This window comes from Eublepharis macularius, chromosome 1 (assembly GCF_028583425.1).
Source record: "Eublepharis macularius isolate TG4126 chromosome 1, MPM_Emac_v1.0, whole genome shotgun sequence".
NCBI classification, from domain to species: Eukaryota; Metazoa; Chordata; class Lepidosauria; order Squamata; family Eublepharidae; genus Eublepharis; species Eublepharis macularius.
Window position 1 is genome coordinate 240,488,556 of NC_072790.1, and position 19,250 is coordinate 240,507,805.

Genomic DNA, 19,250 nt, shown 5'->3' on the forward strand with positions numbered 1-19,250 from the left:
GCGAGAAAACGCGATATTTCGCGTTTTCTGCACAACGACGCGCGACGTTTCGCAAGGCAGGGGGCTGTCTGGAATCGGCCCAGATGTTCAAACACTGACGCAAACATTCAAGAGACAAACTTTTCAAGTTGAACTGAATTAAAATCCGGGAGTGTGTATAGAAATGCAGGTATTGAGACAGCCAGAGTGGCGGACGTGGCTCTCTGATGTGCTTAAAAAACCTTTAAAGGAGAGGAATCCAGGGATGGGGGAGGGAGAACCCCGCAAGACAATACTTTAGAGCTGCTTCTCCAGCACCATTGATCAACACAAGTGGAGGAACATGAAGGTGTCAACGCAAGTGGAGAAACACAAAGATGTTTTGTGTATGACTCGCTGCAGTCTCACAGAAGGCAGACTTACCATTCTTCCTCCCACATTGATTGTGGTGGGAAAGCAGACAGTCGGAGAACGGCTGCCCCCTCCCCCTGGCAACTGCCCACATTCTTTTAGGACAAAGGCCTGCCTTACCTTTAAGAAGCCCGGACTTTGGAAAATCAAAGAGTGCCGCTCAGAAATCAAGCGTTCACTCCTGGATTTCGAGTCTGCCAGTCTTTAAAGGCATGATGCACGCACAGAGATTCTCCTCCGCTGGGCAAGCGCTAGCATTGTGTTGATTTAGAAGGGTATTAGTGGCAGAACTCGGAGTGAAGAATTTCAGGGTCAAACTGAAAACATTCCCTCTTCTCCCATCTTCCTTAGGCCTGGCCGTCATACCCAGGTGTGGGGACCTCCTCTGAATCTCAGAAAAAGCTTTGGTTCTAGAGAGGCGCTTCTCAAACCTTCCATCCCTAAGAACCACTTACCTGCCTGCTGAGGAACCCCTAGGTATTTGTTCTGTGTTTTGCAGAAGATTCCACAATGCCTTCTCAAGATATCTCAGGACAGCCTAAACTAGAGGTCTTCAACCTTCCTAGGTACAGGACCACTTTTAATTTAGGTGGCAGCATTGGACTAAAAAATCTGCAAGGACATCACAGTCATGACCCCACTGGTGTCGAGGATTGGGGTAGAGGCTGGAGCTCAGTGGCAGAACAACTGAATGGCACGCAGAAGGTTCGATTTCCAGCATCTCCAGTTAAAAGGACCAGGCAGTAGGTGATGTGAAAGGCCTCTGGCTGACCTGAGATCCCGGAGAGCCACTGCCAGTCTGAGTAGACAATACTGACTCTGATACACAAATGGTCTGACTCAGCAAGTTCCTGTGGCCAGGGCAGCGAACAGAGGAAGGGAGAGAACTGTGGAGGAACCTTCTTTGCAACTGAGTGGCCTTCCTTCCCCGTTTTACCGCTTCCTTCAACTTGCCAGCAAAGAGAGGCAGGAGGCGTGGCACCACTGAGCTCTGCGCGTGCACACTGGTATCAGCTCCTTCCAAAAAAGCAGCCACAAAAATGTGGCAACCCTATAAGACCACTAGGTTCAGCGTCTTTTGTGCAGGCATGCCTTATAGGAAAGAAGTGGGACAGTGGATCCTCCTGGGTCCCATGAACTTGCCAGGAATCTTGTCTGCCGTTTCTGATCTTCTCACCGCGGCAGCTCTGAGAGGGCTTCCAAGCAAGGCCAGGATTCCCACAAGCACGATTTGGAGAGTGGCGCATCAGTGGGCTTCCCAAAGAGGGAGCACCTAACCTACTGTCGGCAGTGGGTTTTCCCTGCTGCAGGCCGTCTACTAATACTCCACGCTTCCCAGCAGCCACAGGAAAGGCATTATGATGGAGCAGGAGGACGACGGGCCCCAGCCTCCCTGCCCGCCCCCCCCGGGTGCCATTTTCTCTAGCCAAAATGGCTGGGGGAGGTGAGTAATTTGCCGATTTTGGGAGCTGGGCATGCACAGAATACCCCATGTGCAACTCCAAAACTGGGCATACGACTCTCCTTCCCCCACTATTATGGCTCAAGAAAACGGCACGCAGAAGGCATGAGCCCTTGTCCCCCTACGCCGCCGTATCGAGCCCAACTGGGCTCCTGGGGACTTTTAAAATGCCATTCCCTGCAGCGTTTGTGGGGGAAATGAGTTTGGTTCCGGAAACCCAGACTCAACTTTACAAAAACTCTATCATACAGCATGGCCCAAATACTGGCCTGCGTGTAGGTGGCTGTGCGATGGCCACAACGGCCAGCCAAGCAGCCTTCTGCCAGGCTAGCTGCTGCTGAGCTGGATTCCCTTTGGATGTTTGCATGCCTGTCTCAGAAGGCGTGGGTGCCGATCCACGACTGGAGCTCCCTATCGTGGGCAAGCCTTAAGTGCCTCCCCACACAGCAAGGGTTTTAAGGAGGCCCATCCGCTAGGTTTGCCCAGTGAAGTATAAGCGAGCGACACCAACACGGCACCCTTGCAAAGGGCCCCAGCCCGCTCAACTGTGAAGGAAAAGGCTCAGTGCCCCAGGTCCCAACCAGGAGATACTCACGTGAGCATTCAGAGCGTCGTTGGCTTCCCTCTCCGAGACTCCGCTTGTCAGGGATGTCACGATGCCCATGCACCTTTCCAGCCTCTGGAATGGAGAAAGCAAAACCCTGCAGGTCACGGCACAGAACGAGATCGCCCACAGCCAGGCAGGCCAAGCGCAACAAGCCCTTGGTGAGGATGGGTGTGAAAGGAATAGGAAAGCCAGGAACTGAGGTGGCCGCTCACCCCCCTGGCAAGGGGGACCCGCCACGTGTAACCAGGGAGTTTCGGGTGGGTTGCTGTGTGGGTGTGCGGAAGAAGAGCAGGATTAGAGCCCAATGGCATCCTAAAGACCAAAAGGATTTCCAGGGAATACGCATTCAAGAGTCCTCTTTCATCAGAAACATGCAGGAATGGAGTATTTGGTGTAGCGGCAGGACTCTAATCTGGAGAGTCGGGTCTGATTCCCCACTCCTCCGCTTGAAGCCAGCTGGGTGACCTTGGGTCAGTCACGGCTCTTTCAGGGCGCTCTCAGCCCCACCCACATCACAGGGTGATTGTTGTAAGGATAATATTAACACACCTTGTAAACTGCTCTGAGCGGGCATTATTAAGTTGTCCTGAAGGGTGGTATATAAATCGAATGTTATGTTATTACAAGAGCGCAGGGATCTCCATCCTTACTTGCGTCTGATGAATGGAGCTTTGACTCTCAAAAGCTTATACCCTGGAAGCCTCGTCGGTCTTAAAGGTGTAACCAGGTAAGAAAACTGTCCTAGAGTTCCAGAAGCCTAGAGCCGTGTTGGGTTGGATCCGAAGCAGCAGAGGAGGGAAGTTGTAAAAGTCACGCTTCACAGGCACACGCCCTTGTAACCCACAGAAATGCTGCTTGAATCCACACTTCTAAATGAAAAGGAGTCTCGTGGTACCCTAAAGAGTAATAGATTTCTTACCACAGGTGCCGCAAGACTCATCTTTCCTTTTACCGGGCAATTCTAGGGTTGCCAGGCCCCCTCAAGCTCCCAGCAGGGGATCGGGGCCTGGCTCTTATCTCTGCCCTGCTTGGGGGTGCACATGCACAAAGCGTGATAACGTCACTTCCAGGAAGTGATGTCATCACGCTGCACACACTAATGCACCCCAGCGTGCCCACTCCACAGGGGCTCATGTTGGGGGCTGCTGTGGAGCGCAGGAATGCTCCTGCACTCCACAGCAGCCCAAAACACGCCCGCAGATCAGGCCCGTTTTGGCCCGGATTGGGCCCATTTTGAGCTGCTGTGGAGTGCAGGAGCGCTCCTGTGCGCCGCAGCATCCCAAAACGGGCCTGATCCGCAGGAGCGCGTATGGAGGGTGTGCACCCTCCTGCTGGCCAGGTAAGTGGGGGCGGGGTGTGGGGGGCGAGGGCGGGGGATCCCCCACCCCCACCAGGGGTCTGGCACCTCTCAACGATTCTCATTTCCCCCTTTTAAGCTTACCAATTACTTGCATATCAATCAGCACTGAAGGTGTTCAAGTGAACCTTTTTGTTGACTATTGGCAGTGCTTTTTTTCTAAAAAATGTTTAGAGGTACTCTCAGTTTGACTCAAGAAAATCACCATTTTATAGTTCAAATCGGAAAAAATAAATGCAGTCAATGGACAAAATTACCAAGAACATGCTCACTCTTCACGTGGTCAACAGAAGACGGGGCCGTGTGCTCACTCTCTGCACGGTCTACAGCAGACGCTGTATCACACAACACCGTTGTCGCATCTTTTGTTTTTACAGAGTCATCACTCAATTTACACTTCTTCGCTGGCTGTGATGATGTAAAATAGTTAGTCATTTTCCTACTCATATTGAAATACTGCCACTCAATGAGGATATAGGCCAAACTTTCATCAGTAAAACACCACACTACTTCACAGATTAAACACTCACTTCCATCTGAGACTCAGGAAACATGGTGAAAGGAAATGACATCAGAAGACTGTCGGTGATGAGAACTATGAGAATTACCAAGCCCCTCTATAGTGACACGTGCGCACAACCAAAGAGTTTCGGTACAGACAAACTCTTTGCACTCTTTGCGCAAAATGTACACAAATACACAAATTGGTCGCCACCATCGGGGGGGGGGGGGTAGCAACAAGACTGACCAATCACCGTGCTGGATTCCAACCACCAGAGCTCCAAGTGGCTTAGAGAAGACTTCTTTGTATTTGTCTGCACCCTAACGATCACCGATTATGCCAGCGATCTTGGTGGCGTGTTCAATGCTCAAAGAGCATTGTAAGACGAACAGTGCTCCTAGTGAGTTTAAATATAACTAAACATCTTTGTTGCCAACATACGCTACATAAAACTTAACAAATCACATATCCATAATACGTTTGGAGTTGGTTTAGCGGGAATTCCAACATTAGGGTATGCGTACCCCTGTGTACCCCCAGGAAAAAAGCACTGACTATTGGTATCCTGCCCTGCCCTGGATAGTCCAGGAAAGCCCAATCTAATCAGATCTCAGAAACTAAGAAGGGGCGGCCTTGGTTAGTAATTGGACGGGAGACCCTCCAAGGAAGACCAGGGTTGCTATGCAGAGGCAGGCGATGGCAAACCACCTCTGTTAGTCTCTTGCCTTGAAAACCCTGTAAGGGGTCGCCATGAATCAGAAATGACTTGACAGCACTCTTCACCACCACGGGTATTTGGGGCTTATTTTTAAGGATGGTTTAAAGAAGAGACTTGCAATTTACGAATGTCAGAGGGCCAGTGTGACATAGCACGAAATGTAGACCAAAGGGCCCGGAGTTCAATACCCCCCCTCAAGTATGAAGCTCACAGAGCTTTTCACCAAGCTTAATCTCGTTTGCGGGGCTGTTGAGGAAATTCGAAAAAACAACTACAGGGCAAGGCCTCGCAGCCTAAGGCTCCTTGTAGGAAGGCTAAGATGACAGCATAAATACATTTCCATCTCAAAGGCACCGCCTTGCCAATCATTAACATCAGCAGCTGCCCATTCATGCGTAATCTCAGTGGTGGCTCCTACCTTGGGCAATAACCTACTTGAAAAGGTCCTGAAGGCTCCCGCACTCCACAAAAGATGTTAAAAAAAGGGATTTAAAAAAAAAAGAGATTAGAAGGAGGGTACCTTCATAATGCTCCTCAATGCTGACAATGAGGAAATTGAAATCGTTCAAGATTTTTTTATTCCTTTGGCTCAATCGTCAACCAAAAGGGAGACTGCAAATGAAGAAATCAGAAGAAGATTGAGACTTGGGGGAGTAGCTGTGAGGGAGCTAGAGAAGATCCTTAAAAGATAATGATGTCGCTCTGGGGACCAAGATCAAGATAATCCAAACTGTGGTATTCCCCATTACGATTGGACAGTGAAGAAAGCTGACGGGGAGAAAATGGATTCATTTGAAATGTGGTGCTGGAGGAGAGTTTTGCAGATACCATGGATGGCCAAAAAGACAAATAAGTGGGCACTAGATCGAATCAAGCCTGAATTCTCCCTAGAAGCTAAAATAACAAGACTTTAGTCAACTTCAATTGTACTTTGGTCACATCATGAGAAGACAAGATTCTCTAGAAAAGTCAATAATGCTAGGAAAAGTGGAAGGCAGTAGGGAAAAGAGGAAGACCTAAAATGAGATGGCTGGACTTAATAAAAGAGGTCAAGTCCTCCAGTTTGCAGGATTTCAGCAAGCCTGTTAAAGATAGGACGTTTTGGAGGTCTTTCATTCATAGGGTGGCCATAGGTCAGAGGCGACTTGACGGCACGTAACACACACACACCTTCATAACGTAATAGGATTGCAGTCCACCACAATAATTACAGCATCTATCACCTGCTTTGACTATATTATTTTTACCTTGCAATCCACTTTCTGTATTTATAGTACACCTGCCTTAGACAGTCTGTTGTTCGCACTGCTCTCTAACTCTGTAATCCTAGTCCTAATGTAATGTTCAACGGTCGGGCTATAAATATTCGGCCTTGAGTCTCAGCAAAAGATGGACTATAAATAAAGTAAATAAAATAATAAATAAAATAAATCCGTGCAGAAGATCCCAGATTCATTTCCAGTAAATCATTTCAGGTACAGTGGCAAAAAGGTGGTATGGAAAAGCGTCAGATACTAATCACATACTGATCAGAAGCTGTACTAGTTTAAGACCCAGAGGAATTAACCATGTTAGTCTGTAGCTGCAAAACAGTAAAGATGTCTCCCTCTCAAAAGCCCTGGGTGGAAGACCTCTCCTTGCCTACAGACAGCCCCCCCAACCTTAAACAACTTCTCACTAACAACCGTGAACCGGCTAACAGATTCACCAACACAGGAACCAGACCCTGCAACAGACCCAGATGCCAACTCTGCCCACATACCTACCCAGAAAATACGATTACAGGACCCAACGGCATCAGCTACACAATCTCTGGCTCTTACAGCTGCTCATCCTCCAATGTGATATATGCCCTCTTGTGCCAACAATGCCCATCTGCTCTGTACATAGGACACACTAGCCAACCTCTGTGCAAAAGAATAAATGGTTGTTGTGGATTTTCCGGGCTGTACAGCCGTGGTCTTGGCATTGTAGTTCCTGACGTGGCTGGCATCTTCAGAGGTGTAGCACCAAAAGACAGAGATCTCTCAGTGTCACAGTGTGGAAAAGATGTTGGCAGGTCAATGGCCCGGAAAATCCACAACAACCATTGTTCTCTGGCCATGAAAGCCTTCGACAATAAAAAGAATAAATGGTCATAAATCTGACATCAAAAATGACAACCAGTGGGAGAACACTTCAATCTACCAGGACGTTCTATCAAGGACTTACAGGTCACCAGAGTTCAACAGAAACATTTCAAAAACAAAATCCAACGGGAAGACGCTGAATTGGAATTCGTATGTAAACCTGACTCAGTCAGACGTGGACTGAATAGAGACTCTGGATGGTTATCTCATTACCAGAAGTAACTGCCTTCAGGCATTCCATTCAGATTCAGCTATGGAGGGAAGGGGGTCACACCCAACCTGGATTGTGCACTCCACTTCTTTCATGATTTTTGCATGGCCCTCACTCCTTACACCCTCTCCCCCCTCCCCTCACTGCCTATTCATATCTCTGGCCAGTTTCTTCACACCCTCCATGCATCTGACGAAGAGAGCTGTGGTTCTTGAAAGTTTATGCTACAATAAAGTTGGTTAGTCTTAGAGGTGCTACTGGATTCTTTACTATTTTGTAGTAGTTTAAGACAGCTACGTATTTGACACTTTCTTCTTTCTTTATTCAATAACTAACAAGAAGTTTTTATAACCAAATCCATTTCACAAATTTGATTACGTATCATCAGTTAGAGCATTACCAAATAATATATATATGCAGAATCACAGAGTCGGAAGGGGCCATACAGACCTTCTAGTCTAACCCCCTGCCCAATGCAGGATGAGCCTAAAGCATCTCCCACACATACAAATATGGGTGGATTCTATCATTCCTACACATTAAAAAAATTGACCATAGAATTTCTTCACCCCCAAATTCAGTATCCTTTGATCAGTATTTGATACTTTCCTAGACTGCCTTTTTGCTACTGCACCTGAGGTGCTTTACAAGCAGCATACAGATGCTACAAATAAAGGAGAGGGACGCAGCAAACTCAGGTAAACATTCTTAGATGATCCATCTACTCTGACATGATTTTCTGCCTCCTACAGGGACAGCGATTAAAAGGGCCTGAGACTGTCACATCAACAATGTTCTCCTTAGGTAGCAAAAGTGTTTCGGGAAGGGGCTGGCTCTTAGTAGCTATATTATACCCAGTCAGACTCTGCATCCTTGCATATTATCATATATAAAGGTAAAGGTAGTCCCCTGTCCAAGCACTGAGTCATTACTGACCCATGGGAGGACGTTGCATCACGGCGTTTTCTTGGTAGATTTTTGTTACGGGGTGGTTTGCCATTGCCTTCCCCAGTCGTCTACACTTTACCCCCAGGAAAACTGGGTACTCGTTTTACCGACCTCGGAAGGATGGAAGGCTGAGTCAGCCTTGAGTTGGCTACTAGAACCCGGGTTCCACCAGCATCAAACTCAGGTCGTGAGCAGAGCTTGGGCTGCAGTACTGCCGCTTACCACTCTGTGCCACGGGGCTCTCCACTAAACTTCCCCCCCCCCTGCCAACGACTGTAAAGGAGACACAGTTCCCCACACTTTTCACTTCCCAAACTTCAGGTTCCATTACTGCTGCCTTCTCCTGTGCTCAGAGATCCACATCAGGGTCAGAGGGCTGATTCTCACATTATGCCCACCCCATGTGGCAGACCAGTGGAACCGTTTCCACACGGCAAAGCAGCAGGGGAGGAATTTCCTCCAATGGAAGGAAGCCGTGAGAACCGCGTCAGGGAAACCAAGAAATAAGAGGATATCATGGAAAAGAGGACAGACGACTGTATCAGAAGCAGAAAAAGAAGATAAACAAAAAAGAGTGATTTGGATTTGGCAGTGAAGAGATCGCCTTTAAGTTGGCCTTGTAGGGGCAAGATCTGGATATTGGTGGACACGGCAAAGTAGACAGGGAAGAAAGGATTATCTTCTCGTAACAAGCTTCCGACCACACCGGTGACTTTGGTCAGAGAGTCTTCCTGAAGATAGATGTCTTCATGAAGACAGATAGATGCCCCACTTCCACAGCTGCAGCTAATGTTGGCAGGAAGCTCCCCATATAATACGGAAAGGGGGCCCTGCATGGTGAAGGGTCATGCTGGCTGTGGCTGTTTCCTGGAATCGTCACCACATGGAAATGTTTTTGGAAGCTTCCTGCATGGAGATAGGGAGGTGAGAATCAGCCCTAAGGTCTGCAGAGAAAATCAAGGCAGGAGAAAGCACTTAGGAGCGACACAAGGGCAGTGGGACCCGAAGTAAGACCTGGCTCAGCAAGCAGTGAAGGGGCAGTTGCGACAGAGCTCCTCTTTCTCCAATTGTTCTATTTATCCTCAGCATCATCCATCTCTCGGAGCCAAGAAGAAATCGTTATACAACTCTAATACGCAGAAGCCAGACAATGTGCGAAAGGCTGCTTTGGAACTGGGGGCTAGAGCCACCGCCCCCCTTTCTCGGAGAATGAAGGTTTTATGCCAGAGGAGAACAGCACGTCAACCATCCCTGGGTCCTTCAGGCGCTTCCTTGTTGAACTTGCTTCCTAGAGTTACAAGGCAGAGAAGCAGCAAAAGAAAAGGACAAAGGAGCTGAGGTGCTTCACTGAGCCCTTAGAAGAAAACAAACCTTTATTTTTTGGAGAAAAGACGATTTAAGGAGAATGGCGACGTGACAGAAACTGGTAACGTTACACGGGGTAGAGAAACTGGGAGATGGAGAGAAATTTTTTTCTTCCTCTTCCATAATACAAGAACTCACAGGAACTTGATGAAGTGGATGAGCAACAGATCCAGGACAAAAAAACCCCCTTCTGCACTCTAAAAGTAATTTGTGGGATCCAATGCCCCAGGATGTGGTAATGGCCACCCATCTGAAAAACGTAGGTAGAAGTCCATCAATGGCTATTTGCTACCTTGACTAAATGGAAAGGCCATGCGCAGAGGCAGTAACTCCCGGATAAATCCCTGTGTTGGAGGGAGGGGAAGGCCTTGGAATCAGTGCCCTGCAGTGCAGGCCACCAGGTATGTCAGGGATGGTCACCGGAGTGTATAGATCCAGAGGAGTCAGCCGCGTTAGTCTGTAGTCGCAAAACAGAGAAGAGTCCAGTATCACCTTTAAGACTAACCAACTTTACTGTAGCATAAGCTTTCGAGAACCACAGTTCTCTTTGCTGCATCTGACGAAGAGAGCTGTGATTCTCAAAAGCTTATGCTACAGCAAAGTTGGTTAGTCTTAAAGGTGCTACTGGACTCTTTTTGACGGTAATGTATGAATCAGGATGCTGAACCAGATGGACACCAGGGCAGTTCGTATCGCCTTGGCGAAGGCACAGGGGCTACTCTTCTTCAAGCCGAATGGAAACATGGGAAGGGCCGTTTCTGAGAATGACGTCTGCAGCTTGTAATACTCTTCAGGAGGAGTGGAGAAGAAGCTGTGCACGTATGAACCTGCATACTAGTTATGCTCTATTTTTCATTTTTTTTTATGCGCTACCTCGCAGGAGGGTAAGAACAGCTGCTGCTCAATTTTAAGCCTCTTTTTTTCCCGGCAGTGAAAACAAATGCCTCTTGGGGGTCCTAGAACATTTCTACCCTTTCTGCTTTAAGAAATGCCTGAAAGATGACTTTCAGATGGTGGCAGCCATATTCCCTTGGGGATGCAGTACATCTGCTAAGTCGCCGCCTGACAGTTGCGGTCAATTGCCTGAAAGCAAACAAATTGAAACTGAACCCAGATAAGACAAAAGTGATGCTGGCTGTGAAGGTGGGGATATTGAAGGATGCTGTGTTCCTGACTTTTGATGGGAGTTCAGCTGACCCTTGAAGAACTGGTCAAGAGCCATGGGGATTCTACTGAATCCAGAGCTGCTGCTAGAAAAGCAAGTGAAAATAGCTGCAAAAAATGCCTTCTACAAACTCCGTCAACCCACAAGATGCCCCCCCCACACTTTGACATGTGATATCTGGCCACCTGGATCCATGGCACAACATCGAGACATCGAGACATGACTACTGTAATGCGCTCTCCGTAGGTCTCCCCTCACAGTCAACTTGGAGACTCCAGTGAGTGCAGAACACCGCAGCTTGATTATTACCAGGAGCTCGGTGGAGCATGCCTATTACTTCCATTCTGCAGTCACTTCATCAGCTACCCATCAATTACCAGGCTCACTTCAAAGTTTTGTCTATAACATACAAAGCTCTTAATGGCCTTGGTCTCTCCTATCTGTGAGACTGCCTCTCTCCTGATGCTCTGTCACGGCAGCCTCACTCATTGGAACAGGGCCTTCTGCTGCTGCCACCCTGCAAATGGCCAAAATCACCAGCTGCCCATATACCTGCTTTCTCTGCAGCAGCCCCACTTGGGGAACAGCCTCCCCGAGGGTGTAAGAAAACTCCCACTCTCCTGGCTATCTGCAAACTGCGCAAAACTGAGTTATTCAAGAGGGCTTTCTTAAACAGGTATCAGGGCTGTGGTGTAAGGAAATGGGTCACAGAGATGGGGATAGGGATAGGGACTGTAGACTGTACTACTGCATACTGTTTGTTACTATTGTCTGTCAATATGTTCCTAGTGCATTGTTTCTAACGTTATTTAATATGTCAAGTGCTTATGTTTATTTCAGCTCTATCAGATTTCTGCCTGTATATTCAAATTTCTGCAATCTGTATTCTATTGTATTACTGAATGTCCCTGCTGTTCATTGTATTGAATTACATTGAGCAATCTCCCTTGACTCTCAGTGAGAATGGCGGACTATAAATAAATAACAAATAAATATTTGGCTTTGCAGTTGATTTTGCTTACTGACGGTATGAAGTCAGTATTTTAATCCGTTTTTGTTGTTTTTAGATTGTTTGTTTTTGTCAACTGCATCTGGCACCCTCTAGTAGGACATTTTTTTTAAAATACTGTAATGAAATCAAAGTTAAAATTTTTAATACTGCCTTCCAATCGTTACAGAGCTTCCGCCTTGCAAACTTTACAGCTGTGCACAACTCTCCTTCAAACCAAGACGCTGTCCCTGGCTTGAGGCAAGCCACTCTTTTAAAGCAACAGTTCCCACCTGAGGCAAGTTAATTCTGCTGGGGGAGGGAGGCAAGAAGGTTTGAGGTTCCCTCTTCTTGCCTCCTGGATACATACTTTAACTAAGTGAGGGGTTTTGAGTGTGTAAGTGAAGCTGAGAGCAAGGCAGTCAGGCAATTAGACCAGGGGTACCCAACATGAACCCCACGGGCACCACGGCGCCCTCCGACACCTTTCCTGGGGCCCACCAAGTGATTTCAGAAAGAGGGTGGAGCCAGGTGAGGGTCTCGCCCAGCGGAGCTTCTGATCAACCACGGGGAATCCGATTGGCTGTACAGATTAAAATAACTTACTTTCAGCAGCAGCTGCCACAAGTGCTAGTTTTATCCTCTCTCAATTTTCTTTCCCAGTTTATTTTTTAAAATTGCCCCTCTTTCCCCTGCACTTGGGCATCTTCTGTGCGTATAGCTCCTCCTCCTGCACCAGCTGTTTTGTGGCTGGCTCCGCCTCTTGCAGCAACCATTTTTTAGTTGCCTCCGTTGCCCCGTGTCAGAATTCCAAAGGTGCCCACAGGCTCAAAAAGGTTGGGAACGCTGTGTTAGGCTCTGGAAAGAACCTAAACTCCTAGCAGAACAGCAGGAGTTGAGTCCAGTGGCACCTTAGAGACCAAAAACACTTTCAGGGTGTAAGCTTTCGCGAGTCAAAGCTCCTTCTTCAGATACAAGGAGGAGGGGAGATCCCTTTATATACCAGTCAGGAGGTGGGTGGGTGGGGCGAAGCAACGAACGGAGTCAGGATGTAAAGGTACAACTCCGCTTGATGTTCTGAACTTGTAAATGAAATCAAGATGGGATTGCCGAACTTGAGTTCATTTACAAGTTCAAAACAGTGGAACCCCAGGGCTGAACAGAGACATATCTCACTACAGATGCTAATTTCTGCTCTGATCAAGCTGCGTTGTACCTTTACGTCATGACTCCCTTCTTTGCTTCACCCCAAACACCTCCTGACTGCGATATAAAGGCCAAGGGATCTCTTGGAGGAGATTTACAAAATTTTACTGCAATACCACACCGAAACGGAGCAAGTAAAAACCTGTATGATAAAATGGATGGAAAACTTTGGAGAAACTATTTCAATGAACTTATGGGAAAATTTATGGACCAAGGATGTAAAATTTACAAACTGCCAGTTACTGAGAGAGAATTGGTATAAAATGTTTTTTAGATGGTACATTACTCCCAAAGACATTACTAGAATTAAGGGTTACAGCAGACACTGTTGGAAATGTCAAAGCGTGGACGCAACATTTTACCGTATGTGGTGGACCTGTAAAATAACCCGAAAATATTGGATAAAGATACATGATGAGATAGAACACCCGCTCAGATATCGTATATAGTTAAAGGAATGAGCCCTAAATGCTGGCACTGTGGCCAAGAAGTAGGCATATATGCTCATATGTGGTGGGAGTGTAATGTTGTCAAGGAATACTGGCAAAAGATTATAAGGGTAATTTCTGATTTATTTCAAGTGAATATAGAGGTTAATAGGGATTTGCTTGTCTCCGAAATATTGGGAAATAAAAGAGTAGATCAAAATAAGCAAGATTTATATAAAATCATGATTTTAGCCGGAATGGCTGTAATAGCATTGGGATGGAAGGATAAGAACAAATGGACAATGGAAAAATGGAACAATTATGTCTTTGAAGGTATACAAGCGGATATATTTGTACGGATAACTGCTGATGTGACATGGGAGGATAAACGTCAAAAGATTATAAGTAAATGGACCTGTTATAGGCACTGGGTGGAAAGGGGGAAGACAACCCAAGCATTCAAACCCGAATGAAGAATTTGTGCACATGGTTAAAAATATGAAGACATAATGGGGGGGGTGGGGGGGAAGGGGTAAAAATAGCTGTATACGGTTCAACGTATGACTATGTATATATGTTATAACAATAAAAGGGGGAAAAAAGATACATGATGAGATGCAGAAGATTCTTAAACTTAGATTTGAGTTAAATCTGAAAAATATGCTCTTAAACATCCTACCAATTAATGTCAGAAAAGAATAAGGGGGTCTTTTTTGTTACCTGGTGTCAGCAGCAAGAGTATTATATATGCAGCAAAAGGGAAAACAGATATTTGTCCTGATGTGTCAGAGTGGAGAGATGAGATTTATGAATATGCATCAATGGCTAAATTAACTATTTATCTACATAACAGACCAATAGCTGAATTTTGGGGGAAATGGAAAGATTCCTTTGACTTCTTAGGTAGAAATTAATATTAATTAAGGTATTTTAGTATAAAATTAAGAAGATAAAATACATGTAATAAAGGGGGGGGGGAGAAGCAGATATCATAGTTTGTATAAGTAAAACTAACCAAGGAGAGAGAAGGAGAGCTGTTACATAATTCTGTTTAGTTATGGCAAAATTTGAATGTATTCTTTACTAGTTCAACGTAATTTCAAATGCAGTGCTGTACAGCTCTTAAACTAATTTCAAATGTATTGTTTATATAAGATTGTGTAAGTCTCAACTTAATCTCTAATGTAGTGTTCATTTAACCTTTTATTATGCACTTTCTTCATCTCTTTTTAAATAAAATTTCTTTAAAAAAAGGGGGGGAACCAAAAAAGGCTCCAGGGTCTCCATTCTTCCATGTATCTGAAGAAGGGATCTTTAACTCTCGAAAGCTTATATCCTGAAAATCTTGTTGGTCTCTAAGGTGCCACTGGACTCAAATCCTACTGTTCTACTGCAGACCAGAATGGCTACCCCCCCCCTTAAAACTACACTCCTGAAGAGTCACTCAAGGCAGAATGGTCAAAGCCGAGACACCAGGAATCAACGGTCACATCAGCAGAAGATCACTGATGGCTCCGAGGGCGATGGGGGCAAAAGAAACTTTGAAGGGTAGCTACCCTGGTTAGCACTGCACAGAAAAAGGCAATGGTAAACCACTTCTAATCGCCTCCTACCTTGTAAACTCTTATGATGAGACAACCAAAACAAAAAGATATAGTACTGGAAGACAGGACCCCCAGTTCAGGGGGCACTGAATTAACTATAGGGGAAGAGCAGAGGACAAGTATGAATAGCGCTGTTCTTAATTATGTGACCAGATTATAGCCAAAGAGATGTTCAGTTGCTGATGAGGAAGTCCAAAGCTGCGCGACACAGATAATAGGAACATGGAATGTGAGAAGAAAGACACGGCCTTCAGTTTGCAAGACATGAACAAGCCTGTTAATTATAAGATGTTTTGGAAGTCCCTGATCATAGGAAGCAATTGGATTGGCACATGACACCCGTACTCTGCCTCGGGGTAGAACTGGAGGTAGGTGACGAGCTCCTAGCCTGCAACTCTGTTGTCCATCCCCAGAGTAAGAGCCAAGTTACTCAGATGATGAGATAAACAAGTGCTTGGCTGCATTACTCTGCTAACTCCTCTGGATCTTACTCTGCTCTGGATTTGTTCCATTTAATCAGCGACTCTTGAAGAAGTGCTTTAATCAAAATGGCCCTTCGCTGTACTGGAAGGGAGGCAATTGCGCTGACGGAAGCAATTTGTCTCGAATCCCAAGAAAAATATCCAGCAGCGTGTGCCCAACCGAAGAACTCTATTAGTCATCCCTGGACCCCGGTAGTTGCCATCATCTCATCTTGGATTTTCAAGTTAGCAACAGTCTACCACTTTTCACACTTTGTTGTTTCTCTCCCTACGTTTTCATTAACGGGGAGTGCTGGGCGTTGTGCAAACATCTGCTACTGCTGTTTACTTCCAGCCAGGAGCTGTTTACTACGTCCCCTAAGTGGAGAAGGCTTTCGGCTCCGTAACAGCACAGATCTCTCCCCTCTTAACAGAGTCGCCTCCGTGCCTTCGAAACAACTCTTGTCCTGATTTGTCATGGCCTGGAGTTCTGGATGTCACAGTCATCAACGACAGTAAACATCTAAAAGAGTCCAGTAGCACCTTTAAGACTAACCAATTTTATTGTAGCATAAGCTTTCGAGAATCACGTTCTCTTCGTCAGATGAATGGAGGGCAGAAGGAAACTGGCCAAATATAGAGGAGGAGAGGGGGGGGGAAGGGGGGAAGGAGGAGAGGGGGGATGTAAGTAGCAAAATCTACAACAAATACTACAGACTAACACTAGCAAAATACTACAGACTAACACGGCAACCTCCTTTGAATCTTTACACAAGCAAACTGATCCCCACACCAAAAGCTGTCTGCATCTCCATATCAAAGGAGTTGTTTACATCCCCCCTCTCCTCCTTCCCCCCCTCTCCTCCTCTATATTTGGCCAGTTTCCTTCTGCCCTCCACGCATCTGACGAAGAGAACGTGATTCTCGAAAGCTTATGCTACAATAAAATTGGTTAGTCTTAAAGGTGCTACTGGACTCTTTTTGATTTTGCTACTACAGACTAACAGGGCTAACTCCTCTGGATCAGTAAACATCTAACAACTGAAGCAGGCTTCTTCTGAATGAAAAACAACAGGCACGCTTCACTCTTGCGCCAGAAAGGTCCGTGCAAGAATACGAATTACGCATTCCCGGAGGAGCCCACCTCTTCTTCATGAGTCACTGAATGGAGAACGTTTCCTATCTGCTGTTGGTTTATCACTTTCTAGTGACTCACAACAAGAGTGAATTAGCCCATAAAAACAGAGACACAGAAATTATCTCCCTGAAAGTAGGCAAGGCCGGAGCAGTGAATCAATCAGAAGTGCAGCAGGAGATTCTCAGTAAAAGTGGACACTTTCAACTCACAAAAGCCCATAACCATTCAATTGGTTTAAGGCACATGCCCAGCTATCGATCATATTGACTCAGACTACGTAATCCACCTTGAGTGTCAGTCAGTGCCAGATCTGGTGTTCCCAGTGCCGGGAACAAGCGCAGTTTGGCTGCCCTCGCACGCACTCCCGGCACTGCATGATGACAGCACTTCGTGACATCATCACGTGGGGCAGGCATGCCGCCAGCAGATCAGCAGCAGCGACGGTGGCTGGGAGGCCGCCTGCGCCACTCGCCTGCCCTGCTGAGGGGGCAGCCAGCTTGCCTCACGCTCCCTATCCTGCAGGGCAGGCGAATGGTGCAGGCGGCCTCCCAGCCCTCCGTGCCACTCGCTTGCCCAGCAGGACAGGGAGCGCACAGCAAGCTGGCCGCCCCCTCAGCGAGGCAGACGAGTGGTGTGGGCAGCCTCCCAGATCTCCGTGCCATTTGCCTGCCCGCCTGAGGGGGCGGCCAGCTTGCCGCGCGCTCCCTGAGTCCTGCTGGACAAGCGAATGGCACAGGTGGCCACTCAGCCACCCGCACTGCCGCTGCCTTGCTCCCGGCAGCTGGCAGCTGCGCCCAGTGCCCCCTCTTTAGTGGCGCCGGGGGCAGACTACCCCCCCTGCCCCCCCTCGATCTGGCCCTGGTCTCCGTGAGGAAGGCAAACTATAAATAACATAAATAAAAACAAGTAAGTGCTCTCACAGGCACACATTCACTTTTTTCTTTTACGCATGCTTCTTCAAGAGGTGTGTGGGAATAACGGTGCCATCCTAAGCAGAATTACATCATGCGAAGTCCATTGATTTCAACAGACTTAATAGGACTGCACAGTAAATGACCTAGCCCTCTCCCACAAAGCCTGAGGCCATATTTGCAAAACTGTTTTACCATCAATTAATGCAACTTCAAATGGCATTTGAAGCTTAACCCTGACCCCATAAATTTGGCTGGCACTGAAAAGGCCTTATAGACTTTTCCTAAAGGCATTAATTCTTTGGGTTAAAGCCAGACCTTCAGAGCTGAATTGACAACCCCAGATCTACAACGCAAGGCTTGTCGCCTTATGTCAGGGACACCGGCATGACATATAAACTGCTACAACCTGCCCTGGGCCAGGGAAGCGAGAGAAAGCTTAAAAAGGCGGCTGAAGGACAGCTTCCATTTCAGCCAAGCGGTTCCATCTTCATTAATTCATTGTCAGCTTGACCTCTCTCCCTTTAACAAACTAGCAAATACTGCAATCCTAAGATTTCAATGGGCTTAGACAGGAATAACTCTTCTTAGAATTACACTGAAAGTGCCAACTGTGGCACCCTGCAGGCTGGGAACTGAAGATGCCTAGCAGGAGGGTTGAGCCTAGAGGGAGAGCACTTACAACTAGAGGTGGGCACGAACTGAAATACGAACCAAAGTTTGTCACGAACTGGGCTGGGGGTTTTTTTTGGTTTGCAAACTAGCAGTTTGTCGGAGGGCATTTCTCATGAACCACAATGAACTGTGACGATTTTTAGGCTGGTTCGTTTGGTTCGTTTTTCGATTCGCCACTGCAGACAGCCTAGCGCCAATCAATCAGTTTCCTAGGCAATGGGGGGGATGGGCTTTCTGCAGACCTTCTGCTGCCCTGGAAGCGACGTATTCATGAACCAAACAAACTGGTTTGCGAACTGGACAATTTCATGCTGGTCTGTGGTTCGTGAAATGCAACGAACCATGAACTGCAACGAACCATTTTCCCAGTTCGTACCCATCTCTACTTACAACCATAAGGGCCACCAAGTAGCAACCTACTTCTGTATACCAAGAGACATGCTGCCCCTTCTAAGTACCAGCAAGGGCCAGGCCACCCAACATCAAGGAGGGAAGGTAAGTTTCTTCCTCGTCTTAACAGGATTTGCCCACAGCAGCCCTGTACTTCTCCCCACTGGAATTCACTGCACTGACTGTCATATACTGGCATTGGTGGCACCATTTTTCAACAACAACACTCTGTGAGAGGGCCGCCACAATCCCTCATTCTGGCCTTCCAGTCCTGAACAAAGGCTTTTCTGTTCTGTTCTGCTTTTGGTTCCAATTTGTTTGTGTGTTTTCTCGTTCTAGAGTCAAGCCTTAGGTGTTTTGGATGTTGAGACTAAGAAACTTAGATGAGCCTTACTGGATCAGAACAGTGGCCCATCTAGCAGAGCATTCAATCTCAACACAGCGGACAACCAGTTACTTTGGAGGGCCAAGAATAGGACAAAGAGATTGAGGTCTTCTCCTGATGTTGCCTCCTGGTATTCAGAAGTTTACTGCCTCTGAGTACGGAGGACTGGTGGACTATGATTACTTCCTGCCAAATTCACTCTGCTGTTCT

The 19,250-nt window shown here is 46.9% G+C and overlaps 1 protein-coding gene across 1 annotated transcript in view; it reads right to left on the reverse strand.

Moving 5' to 3' along the window:
* The window catches only part of INTS3 (integrator complex subunit 3), a 140,239-nt gene that overhangs the window by 108,146 nt on the left and 12,843 nt on the right, over positions 1 to 19,250 (reverse strand). The window contains exon 2 of the mRNA XM_054995062.1: positions 2,448 to 2,531. Within this exon, the coding sequence (XP_054851037.1) occupies positions 2,448 to 2,531 (84 nt within the window). The remainder of the gene's footprint in view (positions 1 to 2,447; positions 2,532 to 19,250) is intronic.